The sequence below is a fragment of the Bactrocera oleae genome, chromosome 3 (genome assembly GCF_042242935.1).
Source record: "Bactrocera oleae isolate idBacOlea1 chromosome 3, idBacOlea1, whole genome shotgun sequence".
NCBI classification, from domain to species: Eukaryota; Metazoa; Arthropoda; class Insecta; order Diptera; family Tephritidae; genus Bactrocera; species Bactrocera oleae.
The window spans coordinates 26,025,465-26,052,951 of record NC_091537.1 but is presented as its reverse complement, the minus strand read 5'-3'; the positions used below and the strand labels follow the sequence as shown (position 1 = coordinate 26,052,951).

General features: G+C 38.1%; 2 protein-coding genes across 2 annotated transcripts; one reads left to right on the top strand and one right to left on the bottom strand.

Moving 5' to 3' along the window:
- The first annotated feature begins 5,456 nt into the window (after positions 1-5,456).
- Positions 5,457-27,239, top strand: btv (dynein cytoplasmic heavy chain beethoven). The gene is made up of 35 exons (XM_014247804.3): positions 5,457-5,575; positions 5,896-6,239; positions 6,679-6,763; positions 6,892-7,021; positions 8,316-8,449; positions 8,516-8,842; positions 8,913-9,274; positions 9,337-9,503; positions 9,571-9,994; positions 10,064-10,296; positions 10,423-10,776; positions 10,836-11,082; positions 11,140-12,215; positions 12,385-12,601; positions 12,674-12,925; positions 13,052-13,702; positions 13,862-14,044; positions 15,221-16,188; positions 19,008-19,133; positions 19,194-19,322; positions 19,390-19,891; positions 19,951-20,385; positions 20,453-20,569; positions 20,638-20,751; positions 20,831-20,933; positions 20,998-21,230; positions 21,290-21,512; positions 21,571-21,914; positions 21,983-22,956; positions 23,017-24,338; positions 24,416-25,596; positions 25,650-25,868; positions 25,921-26,229; positions 26,673-26,962; positions 27,118-27,239. The coding sequence occupies exons 1-34, from the start codon at positions 5,521-5,523 to the stop codon at positions 26,952-26,954; spliced, it is 12,822 nt and encodes a 4,273-aa protein (XP_014103279.2). The 5' UTR covers positions 5,457-5,520; the 3' UTR covers positions 26,955-26,962; positions 27,118-27,239.
- LOC118683132 (uncharacterized) lies at positions 17,318-26,500 on the bottom strand. The gene is made up of 2 exons (XM_036374518.2): positions 26,344-26,500; positions 17,318-18,908 (listed from the first exon to the last, which is right to left on the bottom strand). Exons 1-2 carry the CDS (start codon positions 26,359-26,361, stop codon positions 17,889-17,891), a joined length of 1,038 nt encoding a protein of 345 aa, XP_036230411.1. The 5' UTR covers positions 26,362-26,500; the 3' UTR covers positions 17,318-17,888.
- Positions 27,240-27,487: the final 248 nt, after the last annotated feature.

The window sequence follows — 27,487 nt, the reverse complement described above, 5'->3', positions numbered from 1 at the left end:
GCTCCTCCGAAGGGAGGAAAGAGCAAGCAGGGAGATACATTGGCAACAACTTCAGGGCATGCACCATGCCAGACTGCTATTGGGGGGTTACGACCTCAAGCGGTTTAAAGCCATAATTAATCTCCCCAGAAACAAATTCCGGCTACTGGCAGCGTTCTACACCGGCCATTGCAGGCTCAAGAAGCACCTCTTTAACATGGGCATAGCCTCTTCTGCAAACTGCCGGTTCTGCGACATAGAGCCGGAAACCCCTGAACATCTGCTGATGAACTGCACAGCAGTCTGCAGACGCAGAATCAAGGCCCTGGGATCCATGTTTCCACACAGGGATCGTATCGCCTCACTAGCACCCAGCAGAATTTTGGAATTTATCAACATGCTGGGCCTAGATGATACGATATGACTTAGGGGAGGGCACAATAGACCATAGGTCGCGGTGCATACCTCGAAACTAATCTAATCTAATCTAATCTGCATCGCAGCTGTTATACCCTTCACAAATACAAAAGATTCTTTACAAAAACTTTGATCGGTCAGGTTGAATGGCAGTTATATAGTATAACAATTTCTACGGAGATTTCCCCGTTGTCTTGGACATGAACTCATGCCAAATTTGATGAAAATGTCTCGTAAATGGAAATAGTTTTCCATACAAGCACTTGATTCCGATCGGCCAGTTTGTATGGCAGATATACTTGTATGCTACAGTGATCAATCTGAATCATTTCTTTGGAGATTGTACCATTGCGTTAAGCAGTAATTCATGCTTAATTAAAAAGCTTTAGTGGTCAAGAGACATTCTTCATTAGATGATGGAGAAATTCGTAATCATTTCAGTAGTCAGCTCGTCATAATTAACAGCCCTATAGTTTTCAAGGAAACCATGCAGTATACATCCTTTTTTCTCCTTGTTGCTAAGTAAATTTGGAAGAATATCAAATTTTATAACTTTTTTTTATTTGAGGGTCTACAAAGGTTTCAGCTTTTATTTTCGAATCAGAAAGTTTTGGAAAAAAAATTCTTCAAATATTTGAAAGCTTCGGACTCATAATTAAGATTTACAAGTTGTTTATTAAATCGAATTTTAATATGCATTGACGACATTAATATAGTTTTAGGATCGACAATTTATATTGCATTTTCTCACTTCATAATCAGTACGTACCGGCCAATGTTTTTGGAGGTAGTAAGCAGCATCATTTCTACTATCTCACAGGCAAAGATAACAGGAGTATTTATTGTTCCCACCTTTCATTTCTGTTAAAAAACACAGCAGCTTAAAGCAGCTTCCCACTTGTATTACATATGTACATATATTTAATTGACGTTAATGGCATTTTAATACTGTTTTAATTTTCTTTGAGATATATGGAATGTGCCAATGGAACACATTATGTATTAAAACAGCTTCTAGACCTTTTGTGTTGAGCTATTGTATTAATAAAAAGGGGTCATTCAGTTGTATAACAAGGAATAAAGAAACTTATCAGGCATGACAAAAACAGAGTCCATCTTCCTTACTGAATAAAGAAGAAAAATTTGTATGTCCTTTTCTGTGATGGGATAATACGTTCGGAGTTGATGAAACGTGGTATTTTTGGTTCAGATACCAGAACGAATTAAGAATGCATGGATACGGATGAACTCCGTTCTGAGAGAGTAGTTGATTTCCCAACACTGGTACATTAGTTTTTCTGTATGTGGTTTTGGAGCGTATGTCGATGACAGATCAGAATAAAATGTTTCTTTGAATTTTTACCTTTGAATAGATTAATAATGCAAAATTAAACTCTGAAGTCGAAGAGCGGTATTATATGGAACCGAAAATCAAAAATGCCTTTGACATATATAGACAAAATGTATACCATTGGACAGGAGAAGACGTATGCACAACGACTACGACAAATATCGGGTGTTTTTTTCGAGGTATAGAGTTTTAAGTTGGCATTACTGTTTAAGACCGATTTAACAGCTGTCAAGTTATTTCTTCTCAGTTTGGTTTGCAATTCATCATCATGAATAGACTCACGCCTGAACAACGTTTTCAAATAGTGCAATTTTATTTCGAAAATAATGGTTCTGTGCTTGTAATTGCTCCTTTGCGCGTCACACTTAACATAACACAGTCGTATACAGAAGTACATTTCAACGCTGTTCTGTATAAATTGCAAATATACATATTAGATAATTGTGTATCTAATCGGAAGATTTGTGATTGTGATTTATTACACTTTTAAATATGTGTGGACTTTGCATGTTGCAACACTGAATTCTGTTAGAATTTTGTTTGTGAAAACAAAAAAAAAAACACATTGAAGTGGAAATAACCTTTGATCAATCGTTTTATTTTGGTGAGTTAAACATTTTTATTAATTAATAATTTTTTGAAAATTTTAATTTTATGTAGTTGGTTGAATCGACAATATCAACAACAATGAAATAGGAAGTGATTGAATTTTTTCCCGTTTTCATTGCATGCGATTGGTTTGTTGCAACTTTTAACGAAAATTCAATTGACAACGCTTGTTTTACTATGGTAAGTTAGAAATTTCTAGGTATATTTCAAGTGCATTGTTTGTTAAACTTTTTGCCATGTTTTTCCAAGGTTAATTAGTCGACATCAACAGCACTTCAATTCGAGAGATAATTTCTTCGTGTGTTTTGACGATACCCCTTTACTTACTTTATTATTGATCAGTTTATTTTGTTTCTTTACTCTTATTTTGTAAACATAATTGTGAACATAATTTGTATGTTCGGTAGGCGATATTTATTGCTAATCAGTCATTCATTCAATTAATAAATTTTTTTTTTTGGTAGTATCGTGTCGTCGATGCGCACACATACATCTATTTAATCATTCCTTACCGTTCATCGCATACAGGGAGAGTACAGATATAAAGAAATAGAGAAAATAAGCAATTGAGTAGAACACGAAATGCAATTATTACTACAAATTTAAATTTAATTGACTAGAAGGCAATGAACAGAAGGCAAGATAATTCCTTTGTTGAAAAGATTTCAAAATGCAGCATCAGTTCGAGACTTCGTTGGTATTTCATTCAAACAATTCATCAGTATTTTATACTAATTATTTTGGCATTCTTTCGCAGGTGCATACGTGGCCACATACGAACACAATTTCCAATTGGCCAATTTGTTTCGATTGTTCATTTAAGGAAGAATTAAACCAAAACCAGAAGCAGAACAAATGATTTTGCACGAGAATGAATTATAAATCTAAAATTTTTCGGTTACCTATTTTGGCGGTCAAGGGTCAAAACATGTGTCTAAGAAAAATAGTCGTGTTACAATCATCTAAAATTTATATGCATATACAAGTCTAAGTTATATGTTAATATCTAACAAATAAATGCAAATTTTATTTTGAAAAATATACAAAAATTAGAAAATTAAAGCTTAAAAACAATATAGAGCAAAAGTAATATTTGATTAAAGGCAGGACATATCGTAAATAACCAGCAATTAACGGAGCATGCTGGTAACCTAATTGCATTTTTTTTCGTTCCATCCGCGCGTATGTATGTATGTGCTCACAAGCAGATGAAAGTAGAAAACCATGTTGCTTGCCAAGAGTTGTCGTGCTATGCAATTCTGTGTGTATATAATAATTATGTAATAAGTTTTAAAAATCGAAAGATTTTAGATTGCCAAATAAATACGTTTAATTATTTAATGTCTGCATATAATTGAAAAACTTGCTTATAAATACAATATATTTTGCTCAAGAGAAATAATTATATTATTGAGGTAATTACGAAACTAAATATACAAGTATTTTAATGTAAAAAATTTAGTACAATTTTTCTTAAGGTTAAAATCTAATTAGTTAATATTTTTTTTCGGTAAGGAATTCGTCTAAATACCACTGAGGCAGGGGAGTGATCAGTACAATTTTCTTTGGAATAAATACCAAAGGTAAAATATGAAAGGAAAGCAAATAATATTAATTGAAAATTAATTTATGTGTAAACTCCCAAGTCTAAGGTAGTAGTCCAAATTAACAGATGAAGGGGGTATTCTGGTCTACAAATATGTAACTATCGATTTTTTTTGCATATTTTAAAAGTTTAGACCATCAAAAATATCTCCCTAAAAAGATTTTTGAAAAATCGAATTATTTCCGAAGTTATAGTCGTTTTAGTGTCGGGACAACTGGACCGGTTTAGCGGACAACGAAACTTTAAACGCGTTTTTCTCGAAACTACTTTTTTTGAAGTGGTTGACATGATATTTCAAGTTCTATTTAGCCGATTCCTTTGAAATTTGATAAAAAAATCTTTGTTATACATCTCTCTATCGCGCCTCCCTCGAATTTTGGAAAATTGTAGTTTTAAGTTTTTTAAAAAATTACACTTAATCGAATGTGATCCAAGCTTGCCGAAATTCTCCGATGCTAGCTATGCATTTCCTTATGTAACCTAATAATACTTAGCTATATGTATGTTTACAAATTACTTGCCATGTTTTGTCGGGGGTAAACTCCTAAACTATTAATCCGATCTTAGTAGAATTTAACACGCTGTGTCTAGTTTGATATGAGTTAAAAGACAGGATAGTTTACATCTTAATATTGTAAATGCAACAATTCAGAAATAAAAAAATATGTTTCTAAATAGAACCATGTGTTCAATTTTGAATAAAATGAACGCGAAATAAAAATTCAATGAATAATTTTAAAATTTAAACCTCAAGTACAATCCCTTGGGTTCTTATATCGGCAATAGCGTTTCATAAGACACAATTTATGAACTCGATAAATGATAATCAACAATTTAATATTTTTTTTTAAATCCACCTTTTACGAAAAATGTTGTAAATCTTAAAACATACGCACTTTACTAGCAAGTCTTATGCAGATTAAGATCCCTTTTTTATTTTGTTCCAGATAGTACGAGTTCCAAGAACTTCCGTCGCCCGTGGAGGCTCCGTAGCAATCATTTTGTATCAGAATATCATAATACGTTTTTTATACGCTCAAATACTTAAAATAAACCGATTACTTTAATCTTACTCCCAGAATAAATTGTCAAAGTTAGGTAATTGTTTAGACAACACCTTAACTAATCGCGATGCAAATTACGTTAATAGAACAAGATGAAGTATGACACAAACTAATTGGTCATACTGTTACCTCTTCAATCCGGTCATCAAAAAGCCACCCCTGAAAGTGTCGACCAAAACAAATAAGATAAGCAAAAAAACCTATAACTACTATAGCTATTGTTTACAATTCCACGTTTTTTAGGTGGAAGCCAACAGTTATTGTTTACTAACACTAAATTTCACCGGAAAGCGGTTGGAAATATTGTTTGTTTTTAAAAACCATGACAACAACGTTGCTAGCCCATGCAACCAGAGCAACCGTTAACCATAACAAAAATTTGATATTTGGTAGTTTCAAGCAAATATATTCAGTTATTACTAAAGTGTAGTATTTTTCGCAAAAATCTGTAAAATATCTTGAATTTTCTCGGAGAAAACTAAATAAATTTCGCAATGAGCAACAACATCCTCAACAGCAATAAGTCGAAGTTCATAATAAACACTTCTGGTGAGTGCTTCGCCAACAAAATTAATAAAAATTAAAATTTCATGATAAAAAGATGCACCGCACCGTGCGGTATTACGTGGAAAACAATGGTGGTATGTATCGCTCTTAAAGGCTATGGAACTAAATTTGTGGCTACGCCAAAGTAAACTGCAGAGTATCAACTGTAGCAAACCGTCCGCAACAGCCACGTGAAGTAGCGGTTCACCGTATTTTTTCGTAGCTCCTTATTTATAATTAACTCTATTATCTCGACTCCTCACTGCATTTCTTGCCTTCAATAACCCTACTAAATTTCTCATCCACTATTCAACTATTCACAGTTGAGTATTTTGCGGCTAGCGTAAGCGGTGGCCTGGCTTCTGACGAGCATCTGTCTGCCGTACAAGAGTTCCTCGAGAACGATGAACTGACCGTCATTGCAGCAGTGCATAACAAATCGGATGGCAGCATAAAATTTCATCATCGCATACCTGGTGACGAGGTTTGCTTGCTATTTTACAAGATACCGCAGGTCAGCGGCAAGAGTGGCGCCGCAAACATTTCAGCAGCGAGCAGTGGAGAGGCATACGACCAACCGCTTGGTATTTTGACGCTCGAGGGCGGATTGGTCAAGTCAATTTACAATTCCGTTTCGCGTGTATTCTCACCGCAAGCTGAAGCCAGGGTAAGTTAACGCCGCAATATGCTCACTTTTATGTGCTTTTACAGAGCATATGTAGAATTTAGTTGTTGGAGGGCTAAGCTGGGCTTAGTAGTTGATTCACACATACATATATGCACACTTAACTTTGTACATGGATAGCTAGCCGAGTTTTTCTCTTACGTATTTCACTTTACTGCTTGGCTTACCGGTTTCCAAGTATTAAAGATGTGCACTTTTATTTTAATTGACACGTAACTAGTTTACGGTTCTGTGCGATTTCGCCCGGAGAGATGATATGAGCATAGAGCACAGTCGGGCTGATGTATGGTACCGTTTATAATGTTTCACGGTAGTATGCTCACCACACACATGCACATTGGACATTAAAACTTTAGTTCACAACTTGAACTTCTCACAAAGCTTTAACATGTTCTACCTGTTTCTCTTTTTCTTTTGCAAGAAAACTGAATACAGTTCAGAGTTGAGCGGTTTGCTTGAAAATTTACATGTTTCTTTGGGTTCAACGTTGGGTTTACCACAAAGTGGTGAGTATAAATTAATGCCCATAATACAGAAACCCTATATGTGCATTACTAATTTGAGTTATATAAATTTAGTATATATTACATTATAATGTAATGTTTAAATTATGTGAATAACTTTTTCTACACAGGCATTACATCACTCAAGGATGAAATTAAATATTGGCGGCAAAAATTAAATAAAAAGTCCAATTCTCGCATTGACCGTGAAATGTCTCAAGCTTTTATTGGCTTACTTGAGAATATTGACAAACAGATGAGGTAAGATGCGACTACTGCGAAATAATATGCCTACGGTATACGTCTGATGGAATCGAAAATGGGTTAATATAGCGTTAATTTAACACTTCAGAAAACGTTTAAAACCTTTTAATAATTACACGACAGAATCGTTGTTGTTCCTCAGGAAATAACCAAAATCAGTTTACTTGCAATTTACTGTTTAAAGGATGGTTTCGAAAGCTTTGGCAGTTTGAATCTACGTCAGCCTCCGAACTTACAATAATAAGTCTGTTTCTTAACTGCTAACTATCATTAGCAAAATTCTGCTGGAAAATCGATTCTTTACACAAAAATTAGTAGAAACAAGAAATCATACTCCATGTTTTTAAATTTTTTGAAGATATATCACCATTGCATTCCGCAATAATCCACGCCAAATTCCTTGAAGTTATTTTGTTAAATTAAAAAGATTTCTTTACAAGCACTGGATTCCAATCGTTCAGTTTGTATGACAGCTGTATGCTATAATGATTTGATATCCATATCGGTAAGAAAAGGACGTGTGCAAAATTTCAGATATAAACAGAGAGACATACAGTCGGGCGGACAGACGGACATGGCTATATCGACTCAGCTCGTAATGCTGATCATTAATTTATATAATTTTAGGGTATTCAACGTTTCCTTCTGGATGTTACAAACTTCATGGCAAATTTAATACACCCTGTTCAGAATAAAAAAAGCGTAAAAAGAAGAATTAGGGAAGGTCAGGACGTAAGGCTTGCACCAAAGGTAATGTAGGATACCACTTGGACAGGTGTTTGTTGCTCCTTTGTAGTTCACAAAACTCCTAGACACGGATCACCAAACCCTTATAAAACTAAACTAAATAATGAAGAAGAAAGTGTCTAGATATTTTCACCTTGTCCTCTCCACTAAGATTTTTATCCTGTATGTGAGCCTATTAGAATGTGTTAAGTCAGAACATTTACCATAGCTGCGAGATGAACCTTGTTAAGAGCAAGTAGATCAGAGGGCCTCCTGTGTTTTACTCCATTAAAATTATATCATAGATTAAAAGTCTTATTTCGACCATGTTCACCTGGAGAAAGATACTACAAAGCACGTTAGCAAAGATGTCAGCATATGGGATACAAGGTGCTACGTAGGACTCAATTATTTCCGACTTATTAGTATGTCTATGAATATGAAGTACCGTAAGTTGCGACGAACACTTAAACCAAACTTTTCTAGGTAGTTTTTTTAATTTTACTGCATAGAGTGTAGAAATGTGCGCCCCAAAATCCATTTCTAAATATTTCAATGATTTTAGTTCGATGGATTATACAAATACCGGCTCGAGCATCGAAGAGTTCTTAGACAGTTCACACAATCTTTTAGATGAGCTGTGGCGTTTAGCATACCAGTATCCACAGGCACGCATGGCTGACTTATTGGATATTATAGGTAATAAATGTTAACCCAGTTTTAGAAAATATTATTAATGTAATAGTCGTTGCGTTTTTACAAAAGGTAATCGACTGATAGCAATATGTGCAGAACAACTTGTAATGGAGGATATTTGGAGTTTGAACTCACATAACGTCAACCCGCAAATGAGTCAATGTATTGATACAGCCGAATCCTGGATGCAGCTTTGTGACTCACTTACACGCCTCTTCTGGCCTAATTATGTTCAGCATCCCTGGGTTGGAGAGCCCCACGTGTCCAAGCGGACACAACAGTTTAAAGAGCGCATTTTAGAGATAAAGAATATCAGAAATCTTTACAAGCAAATTGCCACCTTATTAGATGATGAGGAGATGCAGAGCATGCTATATGAAACCTCACCTTTTAAAGGTGAAATATTTATTTACAAATCTGTAAATATTTAGAAATTAATAATGCCATGAGTTTATTTTCTCTATAGAAGTCAATCTTTTCGATACCACCCCTTTGGGTCAATCGAGATGGAATAAAGCTTTACAAAACTTTGAACAAGTGCTGCAACCGATTGACGAACGCATTGCCTCAGCACTGAAAGCTCAACTTCATAATCACCTCAGTAATCCACGGCAAGTTATTTTCATTTTCTCCAAATATGAAACACTCATACAGAGACCAGCTGTGCTTGAGCTATTGACTATCGAACGAGAACAGTTTCTACAGTCCTTGCAATTTCTGTTGCAAGATTTGCGCAAAGCCATGTCCGATACGAATATGGAACCTGATACTGGTCATCTATCGGTGATTTGCAACGAATGTCGTTGGTTAAAGGTCGTGCAATATCAGGTGATGACGCCGACTTCAGCAAATATATCTAAAATTTTAAAATAAATATTATTGGTCCACAGATTCAGGAAATTGAGACAGTTAGTTATTTGATCAGTGGCCGAGAGGGTTTTGACAAGGTCAATAAAGCAGTGCAAGAGATCAAAGAGGAGACAGAATCTTTACTACGCACCAACTTTGAGATTTGGTGTGGACAGTGTTCCACAAACGTGAAAAGTGGAGAGTTAAGGTACTATTCTTATTCTAGTATTTCCCTTAAGGGTTTTGTAATAACACTTAGAGCATTCGTAATACAGATTGCGAGAAGATCAACCAGTCGTCAAGTTCGAGAAGGAAGGTCGACAGTTAATGCGCGTTACATTTAATCCGAAATTGGTGACTTTCTGTCAAGATGTACGAGAATTCGAAAACCTTGGTTACAACGTTCCTTCAGAACTACGTTCATCAGCTGCACATGCCGCCAAATTTATGAGCTATGCACGACGTCTGCAACAGATCGCAACGTTCCACAATACAATAGGCGATCGCATGATACCATGTGAAAGACCAATCATGTTGAAGAATGCGGTAGAGTTGTCGAAAGTAGTGCAAAGTGAGACGGTGGCTTGGAATGATGAGGAGTCAGTGCAACGTTATGTGGATATGTTACAAAGTGCTGTTTCGAAGCTATCTGCCGATAACACGCTTCTAGTGGGCTACCATGAGCAAGCCAAAAGATCGGTGTGTTATTACTGTTATTCCTACGAAACTCTTTATAATTAAAATTTATTTTCCTCGTTAAATAATCAGGTAATTAAACTAATGAATACCGATTTATTCACACAAAACCAAGTGTGGAAGGATGAAATGCGCCATCTACGCGATCTGGTGGCAACAATGGAGCGTCAAGGATATACCAACTTGGATGCTTTCAAATTACATTGGGACCATCAACTCTATAAGGTTTTGGAGTATCAGTACATCATCGGCCTCGTAGATATGAATAATAAACTGCCCGAGATACACATTGATATTTTATTCAGGTATACCTGTCACGATTCAACTGTTTAAAATTGTCTACTCTGATATGTAAGGGGCAATACTAATTATTAAATTGGATACCATTTCCAAACACTTTATATCAATTCGTTTATAATTTTTTGTCTCAGACAACGGCAGCTTTGTTACCGTCCACCTGAAGAAGAGATACGAGAAAAATACTTCACACAACTACGACGCTTTATCGAACGACCCAGTAGTTTCCGTGGACTGTCAGACAACAGCACTGAACTATTCAAAACCATGATTGAAATTAATCGTCGCTATTTCGGTCCACTCTTCGAACGCGCTGAGGCACTATTTCGGAAGCTTGAAGAATTCAAAAAGATCTGGTTGCCTTGGGTTGCATTAGGTTGTGTTGATATAGAGGAGTTATGTGATATACATCTAACAGCATCAGAGGATTGGGATCGTGAGTTTAGAGCATGCAAAAATTTTGGCCAAAAGATTGCAAAAATTCAGAAGTAAGCACGGATTTTTAAAATAATTCACAATTATATTATAAAGTGTCCTTATTCTTAAGCTCCGAAGAGTCTATTGATTGCATCATTATCAACACTTCGCCTTTGCGTTCGGAAATTGAGTTGATTAGTCGACGATACTGGGAATCATTAACCAATAGCTTGAGGGCGGCTATAGTCAACGACGTAACTGTAGTACAGGAATTTTTGCAGAACTCACTACAGTTCCTGAATAATGTACCCATGGAAGAGACTTCAATAACTGAGTCCGGCATGAAATATGAAAAAATGATGTCGGAACTACCGAAGGTCAGAGAGTAAAATTTTACCATTACCACTATAAGCAATGTATATTACCATTTACAGATATCTAAAACACTTGATTCGGTAAAAAATAAAGACGCCTGCCTCGCCGGTTGGTGCAAAGAGCGTGTCACCGCCTTATCTAATATCCTATTGCAGTGGGAACGGCTACAGCCTCTTATTGAAAATCATGCGGTTGTGCTTCAACGTCAAGTCGATATGATTAAGGATCAAGCGCACTCGCAATTACAGAATTTTCAAAATGAAGCTGAAAAGTTTCTGCTTCGCTGGGAATCGACCATCAATGAACTAGAGAGCAATGAAAACGCCACCTTAGAACTATTCAAAGAACGCCGTGAGCATTGGCAGCAAATAAAAACGAAGAAAGTGCAATTGCTGGAAGAATGCAGCAAATTCAATATGCAATTTCCAACGGAGTTGCTTGCTCCATTCGAGGAAATTGAAGAAAAGGTGCTGACACAGTCGAAGCAGTGGGAAGTTTATGATAACTATCTTACTGAATTGAACATCATTACCGATGAAGAGTGGGCCATCTATCGTCGACGACCTTATGAGTTAAATGAGTTCATCAATAAATGGGAGAGTTCAGTGCATGCGTCTATCGATCTGTCATCAAAGCGTATACGTCTAAGTGTCGAGCGGCTGCAGGACGTTATGCCTATATTACAACAATTACAATCCGATAATTTAACAGAGCGCCACTGGGCGCGCATTTTTATGCTGTTGAATGAGCCAGATCCAAAACCTATGCACACCCTGCTTTTGCGCGATGTATTAAAAAATTGTGGAGCACTCCAACAGGCCTCTGCAGAAATAACAAATCTCGTAAAACAAGCAGCTTCAGAGCAGATGGTTCATCAAGCCTTAACTGAATTGGATCAGTGGTCTGTAACAGCTAATCTGAAGCTGATAAATCACAACGATTCTGACGGCAAAGCAATACCACTTATTAAGGACTACCAGGATGTGTTAAACAAAATTGGCGATAATCAGTCTCTATTGCAGTCAGCAAAGAATTCAGCAGCCTTTGAGACATTCTCTGATCAGGCAGATTTATGGGAGAGTCGATTAAATACATTGGATATGCTTCTAACGAGTTTAAGTCAATCGCAAAGGCGGTAAGAATCCAAGTTCACAAAGGAAAAACAAACTTAAAAACGAACTCATTTCTTACGGAACGGTTATGGAAGTTTTTATTTATTTCTTAATATATGACACAATCTGATCTAGTATCAATTCATCAACATTATTTAATCAATAATATTTTTTTGATATTTTCCCAAATAGTTGGGTGTATCTGGAGCCGGTTTTCGGCGCGGGTACCTTACGTAATGAAGAGGCACTTTTTCGTCGTATTGACAAGGATTTCCGCTATGTGATGCGTGAAATTCAAGCGGATCCTCGAGTAATATCACTTACCAAGATTAATAACATATCAACAATTGTGAATTCACTAGAAACGCAGCTAGCACGTTGTCAAAACAACCTCATGACCTATATTTTGGTAAGCTTGTATGGTAAGCCGCTTACTATACTTTTACTAATGCGCGACGTCTTCTCTTCGGCTTATATGCAGGACAAGCGAAACTCATTTCCACGCTTTTATTTTCTTGGTGATGATGACTTACTCGAGATATTGGGACAAGCCACAAAAGATGCTGAAATTATACAAAAACATATTAAAAAGCTCTTCCCCGGCTGCCATAGTCTAGGCATAGCAAAGTCACTGAGCGAAGAACCAACTGTTTACACTATACAATCTGTGCAAAGTGCCGAAGGCGATATGCTGCAGTTGCAACAAGTCGTGCCTATAAAGGGACCCATTGAGGTTGGTGTACAAACAAGACTTTGGCAAAGCAGACAAACACAAACTAGCTGCTTCTAAGCGACTTTCCACTTACTCAACCCTTTTTTGACTTTATTCTTCTTCTTCTTGCATGCTACTTTTCGTCAGGATTGGCTCAATCACTTAGTTAACTCCATACAGCGTACACTCAAGGATGCAATATTTGAATGCTACACAGTCACTGGTGCCGACAAATTTTCCGAGTCGATGCTACGAAAACACCCCATCCAAGTATTAAGCACAAGTCGCGCCATCCAATTTACCCATGAAGCCGAGAAAGCCATACAGTCCATGTCATTGCGAAAACTGCATCAGGCGTTGAACACTGAAATAACACACTTCGCCAATATGAAAAACCAAACAAACGACACACTGCTGCAGATTAAACTGCGCGCACTACTCTTCGATTTGGTGCACTACGCATCGGTGGTGGAGGACCTACAGCAACATAATGTTATGCACAGCACCGATTGGCATTGGCTGAGCCAGTTGAAGTTCTATTTGGCCGGCATTGACGGACGCTTAGTCGTGATGCGTATGGTTTACGCTGAATTCGAGTACTCGTACGAATTTCTCGGCAATCCCAATAAGCTGGTGAACACCAAGCTGACGCACAAATGTTATCTCATCCTCACACAAGCGATGCATATGGGTCTGGGTGGCAATCCGTTCGGACCGGCTGGCACTGGCAAAACAGAGTGTGTGAAGGCGTTGGGCGCCATGTTGGGTCGCTTAGTGTTGGTTTTCAACTGCGATGAGGTGAGTTAAGGATGTTGCGTTATTCACATGGTCTCGGATAAACGAGATGCTAATACAAGCTTCCTTTTACTATCTCTTCCAACAACAAAACGACAAAACGGCATACAAATGCAAATTCATACCGCACAATGTATGGTTGGCTGTGGGCTTTTAAATCAGAATGTGGACACTGAATCGATGAACCTAATTTTAACTGGACTGGCACGATGCGGCGCTTGGGGTTGCTTTGATGAATTCAATCGTCTGCATGAAGCAACGCTCTCGGCAGTTTCTATGCTAATACAACCCATACAGATGGCTTTAAAGGATAAGGCCGATGTGGTGCAAATTGGCGAGAGAAACGTAAGTATCTGTGGTCGGAAACGTTTCATACACTTAAGCTTCATCAAATGCGTTTTACTGGTCGTTTTGAATGACTTTGAATACTCATACGAACTTATAAGCTAAAAGACTGAAAAATTTCTGTTTATCTAAACTATTATGCGAATTACTTAGTCTAAGTGTAGTATTAAGGCTATATGCTGCATTTATAATGCAATCGCCTCTTTATCCGCAGTTAGTGAGCATTTTTGAACTAAAAATATATATATAAAGCAAGCATCCAATAATAAAATCATAATTCAGTGAGGCAAATGAGGCTCTCAATATTCATATCAAAACAATGTTTTTTCTTACCTTCATAGCTCTGTAATGAATAGACATAAGAAATATCCAATTCTGCTTTTAAATCTACTCCAATTATCTGATACGAAAAATAAGGAACCTCACTGAAGTTGGGTAAATGCTTTTCTCCTGCATTGGTAACTTCAACCACTCCCAAAACGGATTTTATAATTCAATTTCCATATATCGCGAAGTTGGATCCAATTAATAAATCACCAACATATAAAACCTGATTGAAACCCGTCTTTCTTCCTTCTCTTTGATGTTGTATTAAAATTACATAATTATGCCATTTACTCAGCCCTCAAAAAAAAAAATCAGATTAGGTTAGTTACATTATGCATAACTCAAAATCGACTGAATCGAGTTTTATAATATCTGATTTATTAAATTCATATCCGCCCAGAATAGTGGAATAACTATTTAACTATTGATTAAATTTATAATAATTCATCTAAAAATGTATTTAAACATATAATACCCGCATCGCAATGTAATCAAATTGTTTGATCTCAATCATTTATCTGTTAAATTTTATGTTTTGCTCGATCGGTATACAAGTATTTAACAACGTAATCAAATTGAATGGGAATTTTGATACTTCATGGCAAAAATGTCTCAAAAGGTACGGTTACTTTATTGAGTGTGTTCAAATTTGAGCTGACTCACACGGTCGCAGCTCCTTTCATTCCGACAATCCATGTAGTCAAATGCCATTGGAATTTTTGGTAATCAGAAAGCCTATTGCTCTTTGAGGCATTACAGTTTAACAAATCACAAACGTATAGCTAATTTTTAAAACTTCCTTTGTAATGCTTCCATAAGATTTCTTAACATCCTTTCTGCCTTCAATAGGTCAAGCTTAATCAGCATTGCGGTATTTTTGTCACATTAAATCCAGCTGGCGCAGACTATGGAGGCCGCCAAAAATTACCCGGCAACATACAAGCGCTGTTTCGACCAATTGTGATGCAACAGCCAGAGCCGTTGGAAATATCACGTGTCATGCTATTTGTGGAGGGATTTCAACACGCCAACGAAATCGCCGAACGCATTGTCGAACTTTTCGATTTGTGCACAAAAATGTTATCCGCTCAACGCCACTATGATTGGGGCTTACGCGAGTTAAAAACCATTTTACTAGCTTGCGGCACTGAACTACGTGCTCAGTTAAGCAACAACAAAACGATCAAGAGCATTGACATTACAACAGCAGACACTACGGTTAGCAGTTTGAATATGGAAATGTCAACTGTAGTATACATGTTACGCATGTCCATTCTATCGAAACTCCATCTACACGATGTGGGTCGATTCGATATGTTAGTGACAAACGTTTTTCCGGAAATTGAAAAAGTCGCTTTTTGTAAATCTGAGCTGCAACAAGCGTTAGCTGAGGCGTTTGGGAAACTTGGCCTCTGCGTCAACGACATGCAAATCGAAAAGGCGCTGCAGTTGCATGAACAGCTCAACAAGCGTATGGGTGTAGTAGTAGTCGGACCTCCAGGGTGTGGAAAGTCGACAGTAATCACATTGCTAAGACAAGCTTTGATGTCGACTGCCATGCAATTGACATCAACCGATATGACGCCAATGAACGCGACACAAATCCGCCTACATACAATCAATCCAAAATCGATGAGCCGCGTTCAACTACTAGGGCGCCTTGACCCAGACACGCGGCAATGGATGGACGGCGTGTTGACCAATACGGCTGTAATTGTGAACGCGGAACCGTCAAATATTCACTCGTGGATAGTGTGCGATGGCAGCATTGATCCAGAATGGATTGAAGCTTTGAATTCGGTGCTAGATGATAATAGGTGAGTGAATGTGTATTAAGGTCATAAGAAGTGGTTAAGTGAGTCAATGAAATGTCAACGAAAGTGGCTTATAGTCAAGCAAAGTAGGCTAGAAAGCTCTTAGCGGCTATGTGGCTGCTTGCAGTTTGACATATATATACTATGTCATAAAGTCAGTTAAGGCGACGGTGAATAGAATTGTACCCAAGATATTGGGGAGCACACACTATTTTTCTAAAAGTAACACTTGATTTATTTCAAAGAAAAGGTCGCAAATATCTTTAAATAAAAATGCCCGCGTATGAGGCGTAAGCAATTTATTTAACTTATATAATATATAATATGTTGTAGACACAATGAATGAATGCACAAATTAGTTTTAAAAATAAGTTCGGTGGCCGATGTAAAAGGAAGCACCAAATACGAAAAATAAGTTATCGCCAGAATCGGTGTTATATGGAAAAGGTTTATATAACGAATTAAAAATACGTCGACTACTTTGCCCAACCTAAGTTCAATTCACATTTAGAACCCGAGTTTTTTTTACAAGCGGTGGCTTTACGAGAGCAATATACATTCAGTGTTTACACATGACATCTGAAAACTACTCAGAAAAGTTTAGACATACGTACGCCGAAAACGAAAATGTTTCAACAGGGTTAGGGAAAAGCCAGGGAGGTGTTAAATGTTTAGTTTTGTCAAAATGCTTAGAAGTGGTTACTGTCATAGGTTTGATAAATGTGTAAGGTCCAAATAAGTATAAAGAAATTTTAACAGTTGTACAAGGGTTACTATAGTAAAGGATTGTTGGCGCTGAACGAAGTGCGGTGTTCTGACAGATATACATGTGGTTTAATTTCTGCGCCCTACGGTAAATTATATAGGATGTAAAATTAGCTTTTAATATTTAAATATATATCATCAACTTCAATTTCTAACTCCAGTCGCGCATCTAGAAAAATCTTACATAAAATATTTTTAAAATAATCGTACGTAAAATAAATGTTTGATGCCAATATTGTGAATGGGCTGCCGCCTCAAAATATTTCATGCCACCACCAAACTTTGCCTCCTTGAAACATAAGACAATTACATTTAGAAAGCGTTTACCTTCTGAATAAAATAATTTTTCTAAATTAGAAAATATGTATTTTATTAATGATGACTCGACCTTTTACGAGCTTAGATTTATTTTCGTCAAAATAACTCTTCGGATAATTTTAGAATATTTATCCGCTAGATAAATTTTTCGTATTTTTAGGATACAGTATAATTATTATGAAACACTTATAAATTAAGCTTTAACTTAAACAAAATAATATGAAAAATAATGCGTCACATATTGCATTTAAATGTTTTAAGCACTAAAGCGTTTTCTGTTTTATAGATAAAATATTAAAATTTTACACTTAAAAACGATTTTCGAAATCAACAATATCATTCTTCAACATATTCTCTCCCTCGTGAAAACGGTTAATGTTTATGCGAACTAGCGAATTCAATTCGTATTAATGAAATTTGAGTGAATGTAATGTGGAGGTTATGTGACTATGAAAATATCAATTTATCGGCAGCGCCTGCTAAACAACTATAAAGAATACTTAATCCTAAGGCTAATTGCAAGTAAAAAAGTTGTTTATAAAACGATTGCATTCGAAGGGTTTTGCTTGCTTTTAGCTTAAATTCACATTGCCAAGCTTCTGCTGTTGTCCCTTACGGTACTAAGAGCCTTTATTAGCCGCATAGTGCTGCATTTGGTGTTGCTGCTGGTGATGCGCATGAGTGGCTGGCAGTGGCGGTGGTAACGGAGCATGTGTGCGCATCTGTGACATGTGCGCCTGCGGCGCCATATGTTGGAACATGCTGCACTGTTGTTGATGCAAATGATGGGCGTGCGCATGCGCATTTTGGAAGTGGTGTGGCGCAGCAATAATATCGGTGGAAGTGTGTAAAATTATTTCTGGTTCAATTATTGCTAAATCACGATCTTCAGCCACGTTGGCCGGTCTCGAAGCCCGAGACAATTGAGCATTAACATTAACAGGCGAGACCGACGTTTCCGGATTATATTCCTGTTTGATCGGATGATATTCTTGTTTAATGCCATTGGTGGGATACAATGAAGCGCTTAGATTTTGATGTAAAATAGGATGGCATAATTGTGGCATTAGCGATACACCAGCAATTGGAAGTGGATGGTGTGCGAAATTTGGTGGTGGATAGAGTAGACCTTTATTTAGTTGTGTCATGCGCGTAACAGGTGTATGTTGGTGTATATTACCACTCACTGCGGAGGCACTTGATACCACCGCTGCACTAAGCGCTGCGGTTGTTGTGTTAGCAAGACCGTTAGTTGATAACGTATGGCTGACATTATGGCTAGGTGCGCTCACCCCAACACTGACACGTTGGCGACTGCTATTTTGTGTAGGAGCGTCGGCATCGATGGGCAGCGGATCCGAAATGATAACCTCTGGTTCAACAGGCACTGGCGGTACGTTCGCAAATTCAACTTGAAGCGACTCTTCGCTGATTATCCCCTTTTTACGCTCTTTACGTATTTTGTCACGTAATTTCTCCAACTGCCGAAAGGCTTCGTTGGCGCGCCGTGCTTTTTTTCTATCACGATCGCGTTCCTGTTCCATGCGACGATACTCGGGGTTGAGGCGCTTCATGCGCTTTCGTTCCCGATCGCGTTCACGCATCAGCATCTTATTGCGTGCCTCCTCCTCAGGGGTGAGCTGGAAATAAAAATGAGTTGAGGAGAGATTTAATTAGTCAATTTTGACTAGTGACTGAAATCCATCTTCGAAATTTAATTTATATCAATTTACTTGCAGATTGCTTACGCTGCCTTCAGGTTGGCGCATACAGTTCGGCAACAACGTGAACTTTATTTTCGAGACCGATGACGTACGACACGCTTCCCCAGCGACCATATCGCGTATGGGCATTGTGAACATGAAGTAATATTTTGAGAAATCTCTATTTTTATATAAATGTATATATGTTTGCTCTTACAACAGCGCGGCCGACTTTCCACGAACACAAATACTGGACTCCATGCTAGTCAAGATAGAGTTTGGCGACTTGCGCAGCTATATTGATGAGCAGTTCAAGCCAGCCGCACTATGGGTCGAAAAGGAGTATCTCTAGTAAATGTTTCTGAACAAAAATATTTTCCAGTCAATATTAATGTAATCTTACACATAAACCCAACAGCTCTCTACCCGCTCTAAATACCTGGAATTTACTAAGCACATTGCTGCTGATGCTGCACAATGTACAGAGGCGTGATGAGTTCTCTATAAAATTATGCTGTGCTTTATATGGATTTCTTCCACCCGAACGACACAATGAACTCGCCAATTATGTATTTGAATGCGCAAATATTTACATCAGCAATCCGAATCACGCTGAACTTGCCTACTTTGAAAACAAACGCGGTGCGATTGAGTTCTATGCGTCAGAGAACCAACCGTTAGTTGGCGTTAGCGGCGCGGTACAGCTCATACAAACAGCCGCCGTCAAATCTTATTTGAGTACCTTACGCACCTATTTAAGCGCACCGGTCAACACACCGTTTCTCATTGTAGGACCTACAGGAGCGGCCAAGACGCTGTTGTTGCAGCAGGCTGTACAGGAATATGCCGGCTATGATTTAATTGTCATTAACTGTTCGATGCAATTAATCCCCGCCTACGTTTTGCATTGCTTGAAGCAGGTAGCCTTATGATACTTTCGACAATTTATTCCCTTTTAACGGTTAATATTTTTTACCAGAACTGTGTCATTGTGAGTGGTCTGCGTGGCCGAGAATTCAAAGCAAGACAAACGCGTCTGGTTTTGTTTTTGAAAAATCTGGATCTCTGTTATTTTGATTCATGGGGCACAAGTGATATTATGGAACTACTGCTGCAATTGGTCCAACGTGCCGGTTTTTACGCAGACAATTTGGAATGGGTACATATTAGTGGTGTGCAAATATGTGGCTCGGTTTCACAGGCCGCGACGTCTTTAATGACTGGAGGGCTACACAAGCTACCGCCACGTTTTCTGGCGATAAACAAATTTCTGCGCGTTAGTTACCCAAACGATGCAGATATGTTGACAATCGTGCAGAGCCAGTTAGAACCCATAATGGCAAGCGGACACTTTAAAACGGCAGCAGTGAACGTACAGTACGTGGTTGAGGGGCTTTTGGAATTATTCAAGAAAGTAAGCTTGCGTATTAGCATACAGTTTATAACAGTAGATATATAATTTATCATTTCTCTTCACACAGGTGCGTGCAACTTTCTCAACATCCTCCCACGTGTGGGAGCATTACAATTTCAATCCAAAGTTTATAATGAAGTTATTGCACAATCTGAAATATTATCCCGCTGAAGCTTTCAACGAGGTAACTAAGTTAACGTGGAATTCAAAAAATCTTTTTTTTTTCTAACTGTACAATTTCAACTAATTTAGGCCTTATGTGCGGAAGTGATATCTATATTCGAAGATCCCTTGGTCAGTGAGTCAGATGTGCATGAATTTCAGAGCATCTTCAGACAGACAATGCGTAAATTTTATGGCAGAGAGGTAACGCCAAACATAAATAGATTTCTACAACGGTACATTTTCAATTTATAATCGCGCTAACTTTATTTTAAACACACAGAAGGTATTCTTCGTGCCCAAGTCGACAAAGCACAACGCTGAACTTCGTGCACTCGCACACGATGAGTGGTTAGAAGAGTTGCAGAAACAGATAACAATTTGCAGTAAATTTGAATAAATATTCACTCATTTATACGCCCGCCTCCTAACAAAATTTTCGCTATTTAGACGCTGAATCCTTCGTCATTGACCAACCGATTACCAGAGAGCTACTTGATTTAACAGCAAAAGTGGCACGTGTACTAGCGCGTGATGAGACACATCTGCTGATGCTTTCGCGCCCTGGTGGCAGACATGTCGATGCGCTTTATGCGGCAGCGAATTTGCAACAAGCCAAAATTTATATCACACAAGGAGGATCTGGATATGGGATACCAGACTTTCACAACGACTTAAAATTGGTATAATTAACAACTAATACTTGGTAATTTTTCATTTATGTAAAAAAAATCTCATGCAGGCTATGCAAACTGCAGCGACTGAGAACCAATGCACTATACTTTTCATAGAGCACTGCTGGATCACATTCGCACCGGATATTTTAAAACCAATTGAAGCGATGCTTGAGGGCAGCGAAATACTGAACTTATTTGGCGATGATCTGGAATCTATAGCAAGTTCACTTAAGCATGCTGCACAGTTAGATGGTTTTCAGGAGCCAATAAGCGCCTACTTTTTGAAAAGTACAGTTATTGCCCCAAGTATTTACTGTTTTTGCTTAAAAATAATTTTTAATTGCAGAAGCTAAGAAGAATTTGCACCTTATCATTACACTGGATCCAGCTAATACCGCGCTTAACGGGATGTTTAGCAAGTTTCCAGCGCTTTACCGTAACATGGAGTTGTATTTCATACGTACCCCTTGCACCGAAACACAAAATCAATTGCCGAAGAAATGTATTGAAATGCTTGGCGAAGCTATGGGGAGCAGAGGCGCAGTGCCTGTATTCTCCTACTTTACCGACGCTGTGGAAAGCTTGGTAATGCAGCAGGCACCAAAGCGTTATTATCAACTGATTTGCTCCTACTATTATATTTACACCAATTTTGCAAAGGACATAAATAAGAGGTTGGTCAAATTACAGGTAAATCCATCTCTAATTTATACCCTTAAAAAAATCTCAAACTGTGTTCGAACTTCATTCCAACACAGCATGGCGTTGACAAACTGGCCGCTGCGCACAACGTTGTAGACACGCTCAAATCAAACGCCGGTCAACAGGAGGAGGCGCTCGCTGATAAACGCAAGTTAGCCAACGATGCTCTCGAAATGATTTCAGCAACTATGCGGAGCGCCAACGACCAGAAAACTAACATGCTAGAACTGAAAAAGAAGACACAAGAAAGTAGCGAACAATTGAAAGTGCGTCAGAAGGAGATACAAAAAGAACTCGCCGAAGTGGAACCCATACTCGCAGAGGCCAGTATGGCAGTGGGTCAAATAAAATCGGAAGCGCTCTCCGAGATACGCTCACTACGTGCACCGCCTGAGACTATACGTGACATACTTGAGGGCGTCTTGCGGCTGATGGGTATCCGTGATACCTCGTGGAATAGCATGAAGACCTTCCTGGCCAAACGCGGTGTGAAAGAAGATATACGATCTTTGGATCCAGCACATATAAATCCGGATCATTGTGCCGCTGTTGAAAAGCTATTGGAAGCAAAAGCAGAATCATTTGAAATGAAGAATGCGAAACGCGCTTCTGCCGCTGCGGCACCACTTGCCGCCTGGGTGAAGGCCAGTGTACGCTACTCGAAGGTCATACAAAGCATACGTCCACTTGAGCGCGAACAAAATGAACTACAGCGCAATTTAGATGTCGCCGAAGGTGAAATGCAAAGCTTAATGAGCGGCTTAGACGATGTGGACAATCGCGTAAAGCAGTTGTCAACTAAGCTGAACTCTTACACACAGGAAGCAGCTGTGCTGGAGATTAAACTGGACGATGCGCGTAAAACCCTGCATGCCGCTGAGGTGCTAATTGAGAAACTTAACTCTGAGTTCCATACATGGAGCATCCAACTGGAGGAATATAAAACATCACATAAAACTCTGGACACCAAATCGCTCTTGATTGCGCTAGCCATCAACTACTTTTCACATCTCACTTTGGAGCGTAGAAGGTAACATTTTATATGTATTTCAGTTGGCAACCATTTTTAAACTATTTCATCAAATTTCAGCTTCAGTATGGATCGCCTACTTGGCGAACTACAGTTACGCCCATTCGATCTACGTAAGAGCTTACTCACCGAGCAGGAACAAATTATTTGGGAGAGTATGGGTCTCGCATCTGATGCGCAGATAATCGAAAACGCTGCGTTACTACGTCAAATGGTTGACCTGCCTTATAGCAGCTGCCCCATACCTTTGGTGTTAGACCCCACACAGACAGCCATCAAATGGTTAGAGGAATATTTGCGCTCCAAAGCAAGACCTTACGATATCACTACGCAAAACAATGAACGTTTGAGCTATATCCTTGAACTGGCCGTGCGTTTTGGTAAAGTGCTCGTGGTGCAGGATTGTCAGCAGATGCGTCCGCCACTGCTACAATTATTGCATGGACGCTTTTTCGTCAAGTTCGGCAAGAAACTGGTAGAAGTGGGCTCAAAAATGGTAGATTTACACGAACAATTCCAGCTTATACTCTTTACGAAAACTAATAAGTTAAACATTCAACCTGAAACTTTGAGCTATTTGACTTGTATACCTTTTACTGTTACCGCTATTGGTCTAGCGGATCAACTCATGTCAAAAGCAATAGTTTTAAAGAACCCAGAACTGGAACGTAAGCGTATAGAATTGTTAAAAAATGAAGGTGTGCTCTTGAAGCAACGCATCGAACTAGAGGACAAACTGCTGGAAGAGCTCTCAACGGCGCAAGGTGACATTTTGAAGAATGACATGCTATTGAGCACGCTCAATGAGGTCAAAGAGAGTAGCAATATCATTGATAAGTCACTTAAGGAAAGTGCCCGCGTGAAAGAGTCACTTCTTTCAGATTTTACGAATCTACGAGGGCTTTGCACTCAATCAGCGAAATTTTACATGGAACTCACCGTATCCTACGAATTGCCAGCCTTGGCGTATATTCAACTATTCCTCAATTCACTGCAAACATTTGAAACTCATAATGCCGTTTCTTCAAGCGAAATACGAATCTTTGAGCAATTAGTCGCAGCGACTTTTCAATATTTGGCGCGCGCAATATCGCGCTCCAGCCATTTAACGTTGGCATTGTATGTGTGTAAGTGCGCCTATCCAGAGCGCATACCTGCCCCTGAATGGGAAATGTTCGTTACGAACTTTATGGTCACAGCTGACGTCAGCACAGGCAGCGCAGATTTGGGCTCAGTACGTATGCCCGATTATATAACCCAAGAAGCAGCACTTAAATTAAGGATTTTGCTGGCGCAACTGCCTCAACTAGAAGAGCAGTTGCAACTACAGAAAGATTATGCATGGCGGAGTTTTATAGTAGATCAGCTGCAGGACATACCAGGTAGTTATTTGAATTTCGCTAATCAAATTTGGATTTTATTTTAATGCACAAAAAATTTCCGATTTTAAATTTTCTAGGGGAAATCAAATCCGCCTTTCATCGTGTGCTTATCGTGCAGATATTTCGACCTGACCTTTTGTTTCTGCAATTACGTCGAACAGTTGTTGAAATATTAGGAATTTCCCCAGATGCAGTGCCACAGCCAACGGTGGATCAACTTGCTGATGAAAACACTGAAAACAAACCCATTCTTGTAATTACACAAACAGAAAATGATCCAGGCACTGAAATTAGGAGTGCTGCAATCAAAAAAATTGGTTTGGAGAAATATACAGAACTTTCCGTTGGGCGTGGTATGGAACGTCGAGCACTAGAAGCTGTGCGACAAGCTGCTGAGGTTGGCAAGTGGATTTGCATAAAAAATGTGCATCTAGTACCAGATTGGTTGTCCGAGCTAGATCGTGAACTTGAGTTATTGAAGAAACGTGATGGATTTCGCTTATGGCTTACTTGTGAATCAACTCGTGGCTTTAATGAGACGATTATGTACAAGTTTGTGAAAATTTTGTATGAGTTTCCACACGGTATTAAGCAAAAGGTTCGTCGCATGTTACAAAACTTTATGTTAAGTGAATATCGCAGCATTTCGAAGGACGCTAAGCTAGTTAAAATCCGAATCGTGATTTTCATCGTCGCTGCCGTGCTGCAGGAGCGACGCAACTTCATACCACAAGGATGGTCCAAATACTACGAGTTTGGTGAGGCTGATTTGAAAGCTGCTATGGATGTGCTGACTTGGTTGGATAAAACAATGAGCAGCGGGCGTTGCGATTGGACGATTTTGCAACGTTTGTTGGAAAATGTAGCTTTTGGTGGTCGCATAAGCAACGCACGCGATATAAAAGTGCTGCAACGCTATTTAGAAGAGTTTGGTTCAGCTGAAGTCTTAAGCAATCGTTGGAGCCCGTTAAATACGAAAGTTGTTGTACCTACAAGTTCACAAGTGCTCGATTATATCAGCGCAATTTCGAAGTTTCCCGATTCGGATGAACCAGAAGTATTCCACTTGTCAAACTATACAAATATCAATCGTGAAATTGAACATTCAAAGAATATTATCAATGCGTTACGAGTGTCTTACTACAAGAAACCCGATAGCGCAGAAGATTCAGTTGAACGTGAACAGGAAAGCAATGATTTAAATAAATTGGAAAAGCAAATTAAACCGATTTTGGCACTTTGGAAGAAACTAGCTGTTGTAAGTTTTGAAAGAAATAATAAGTTTTATACACTATTATTTTTATCTCACAGAAATGTACAATTCAAAAAAGTCTCGAAGATATGAATGCTTTTTCGAAACTTGCATCACCATGGCAATTATTTATTGCTACTGAATTAAGAACAGCAGCCAAATGTTTCCAAGAGGTGCACCATACGCTGTCACTCGTACATAATTGGCTCAAGGCTGGTTCTAAAAATACCAAAACCGCGGTAGACTTTAATTTATTACAAACCCTGGCGGAAAATCAAGTACGTATAAATATTTTTATTTTTCCACTTGTTATACAATTGTATATTTCAGATACCAGGTTCTTGGCTACGCTGCTGGTGTGGACCACCAATAGCAATTGACTATATACGCGGCCTAATTTTACGTGCAAAAGCCGCAGAACTGCGTTACCGTTCAGACATTCACTTGGAATTTGGCCAGAAAATAGACCTGTCCACTGTTTTCAATAGCGGCACTTTATTCTCTAGCTTGAAGCTAACAAATTCCGTGCAGATGAAAACGTCTTGTAAGGATCTTCAGCTAGTCACCAACGTAGTAAATAGCAGTATGGAACACAGTGGACAAGCAATCGGTTCTATTATTACCGTAGCACCGCTGAAGGTAATTGAAAAAAATTACCTCTCTGCACACTTGTTTATTTTGTTTTGGAGTAAACAATTAGACGATGACTTTTTCCGCTGTAGCTGTTTTCGTTTATTCTCTATTAACACTCACCTTTCCCATTTTGGCCATAAAATGATACTCCACTTTAAAACAAATTATATATTCCTATTATTAAAGAAAATATATTGTTTTTAGGCTTTTTGCCTTGAAATTTAAAGAATTTGCGGATATTTCTACTGGCTGGCCGTCTGGTTTTGCTTTTGATTGACAGTTCGGCAAATTGGCTGACATTTATTGTACTAGATTGCAGATTCTAACTTATGTTACCATATTTGTAAAATTAAACATTTGAGAATTATTATTTTTGTTGCATAAATATTTCTATGCATTGCACACCCTTTTTAGTAAGTAATTTAAATATTCTTCTCATAATATTTTAGGTGGATGGCGCGGTTTTCACAGACGGAAAACTTACAATTAAAGCAAATGCAGATAATCGGTCACTGGATTATAAAACTCCGGAAATATCTTTTACATTTAAACCTTACACAAATGCTGAGGACCAAACTACTATACTAAAGCCACCTGCTGGTTTTCTGAAATTACCTCTGTACTCAAATGTTAGTCGCGTTGTGTTGCTTGGCTTGGTAGATATTCCAACCACCGAAGCTGCGGATTTGGTATTATTATCTGGAGCAGCACTCATTGTTCCTGATTTCTAAGTAACCAGGTATCAACTGAAAAAATGTTTAGTTATCAATTTAATTGCAAATATTTAAGATTAAATTCACATTTCGCTGAATTAGAAGTTAGGATAATCATAATTGCGAAAAAAAAAAAATTTATTAATGTGTATTTATTAATATGTACTTTTTTGGCCGATAGATTTTTAATTCTGCAAGGATTAGTGATGGTCACCGTAGGGAGCTTCAGTTGGAACTGAATCAACACAAACTGCAATTGCTTAAAAAAAATGTTTTTACCTTTCTGAAATAAAATAATTTACTGATAACAAAAGCATTATTTAAAATTGACTATTTTTCAAGCCTTTGTCCTCAACTAACCTCTTAGTAAAGGAAGTATTTTTGTCATGAAATCAGATTCTCCTAAACACAAATGCCATTTGTACGATGTTTCTATAGAAAATGTGTCAAAATGCGGTGTAAAAGATTAGATGGAATCGGACCTATCAAACTTTTTAACAATTTTTAGTATTTTTAGCTGTTTTTGAAACCATCTAAGTCTTTACCAAAGC

What these genes read in the sequence shown, in the direction of transcription:
- btv (XM_014247804.3), top strand. Translation starts at nt 5,521, where the DNA reads ATGAGCAACAACATCCTCAACAGCAATAAGTCGAAGTTCATAATAAAC. An exon ending in TCGGTGCTAGATGATAATAG is followed by an intron (nt 16,189 to 19,007) that starts GTGAGTGAATGT and finishes ATTTACTTGCAG; the next exon opens with ATTGCTTACGCTGCCTTCAG. An exon ending in GAAACAGATAACAATTTGCA is followed by an intron (nt 20,934 to 20,997) that starts GTAAATTTGAAT and finishes TTCGCTATTTAG; the next exon opens with ACGCTGAATCCTTCGTCATT.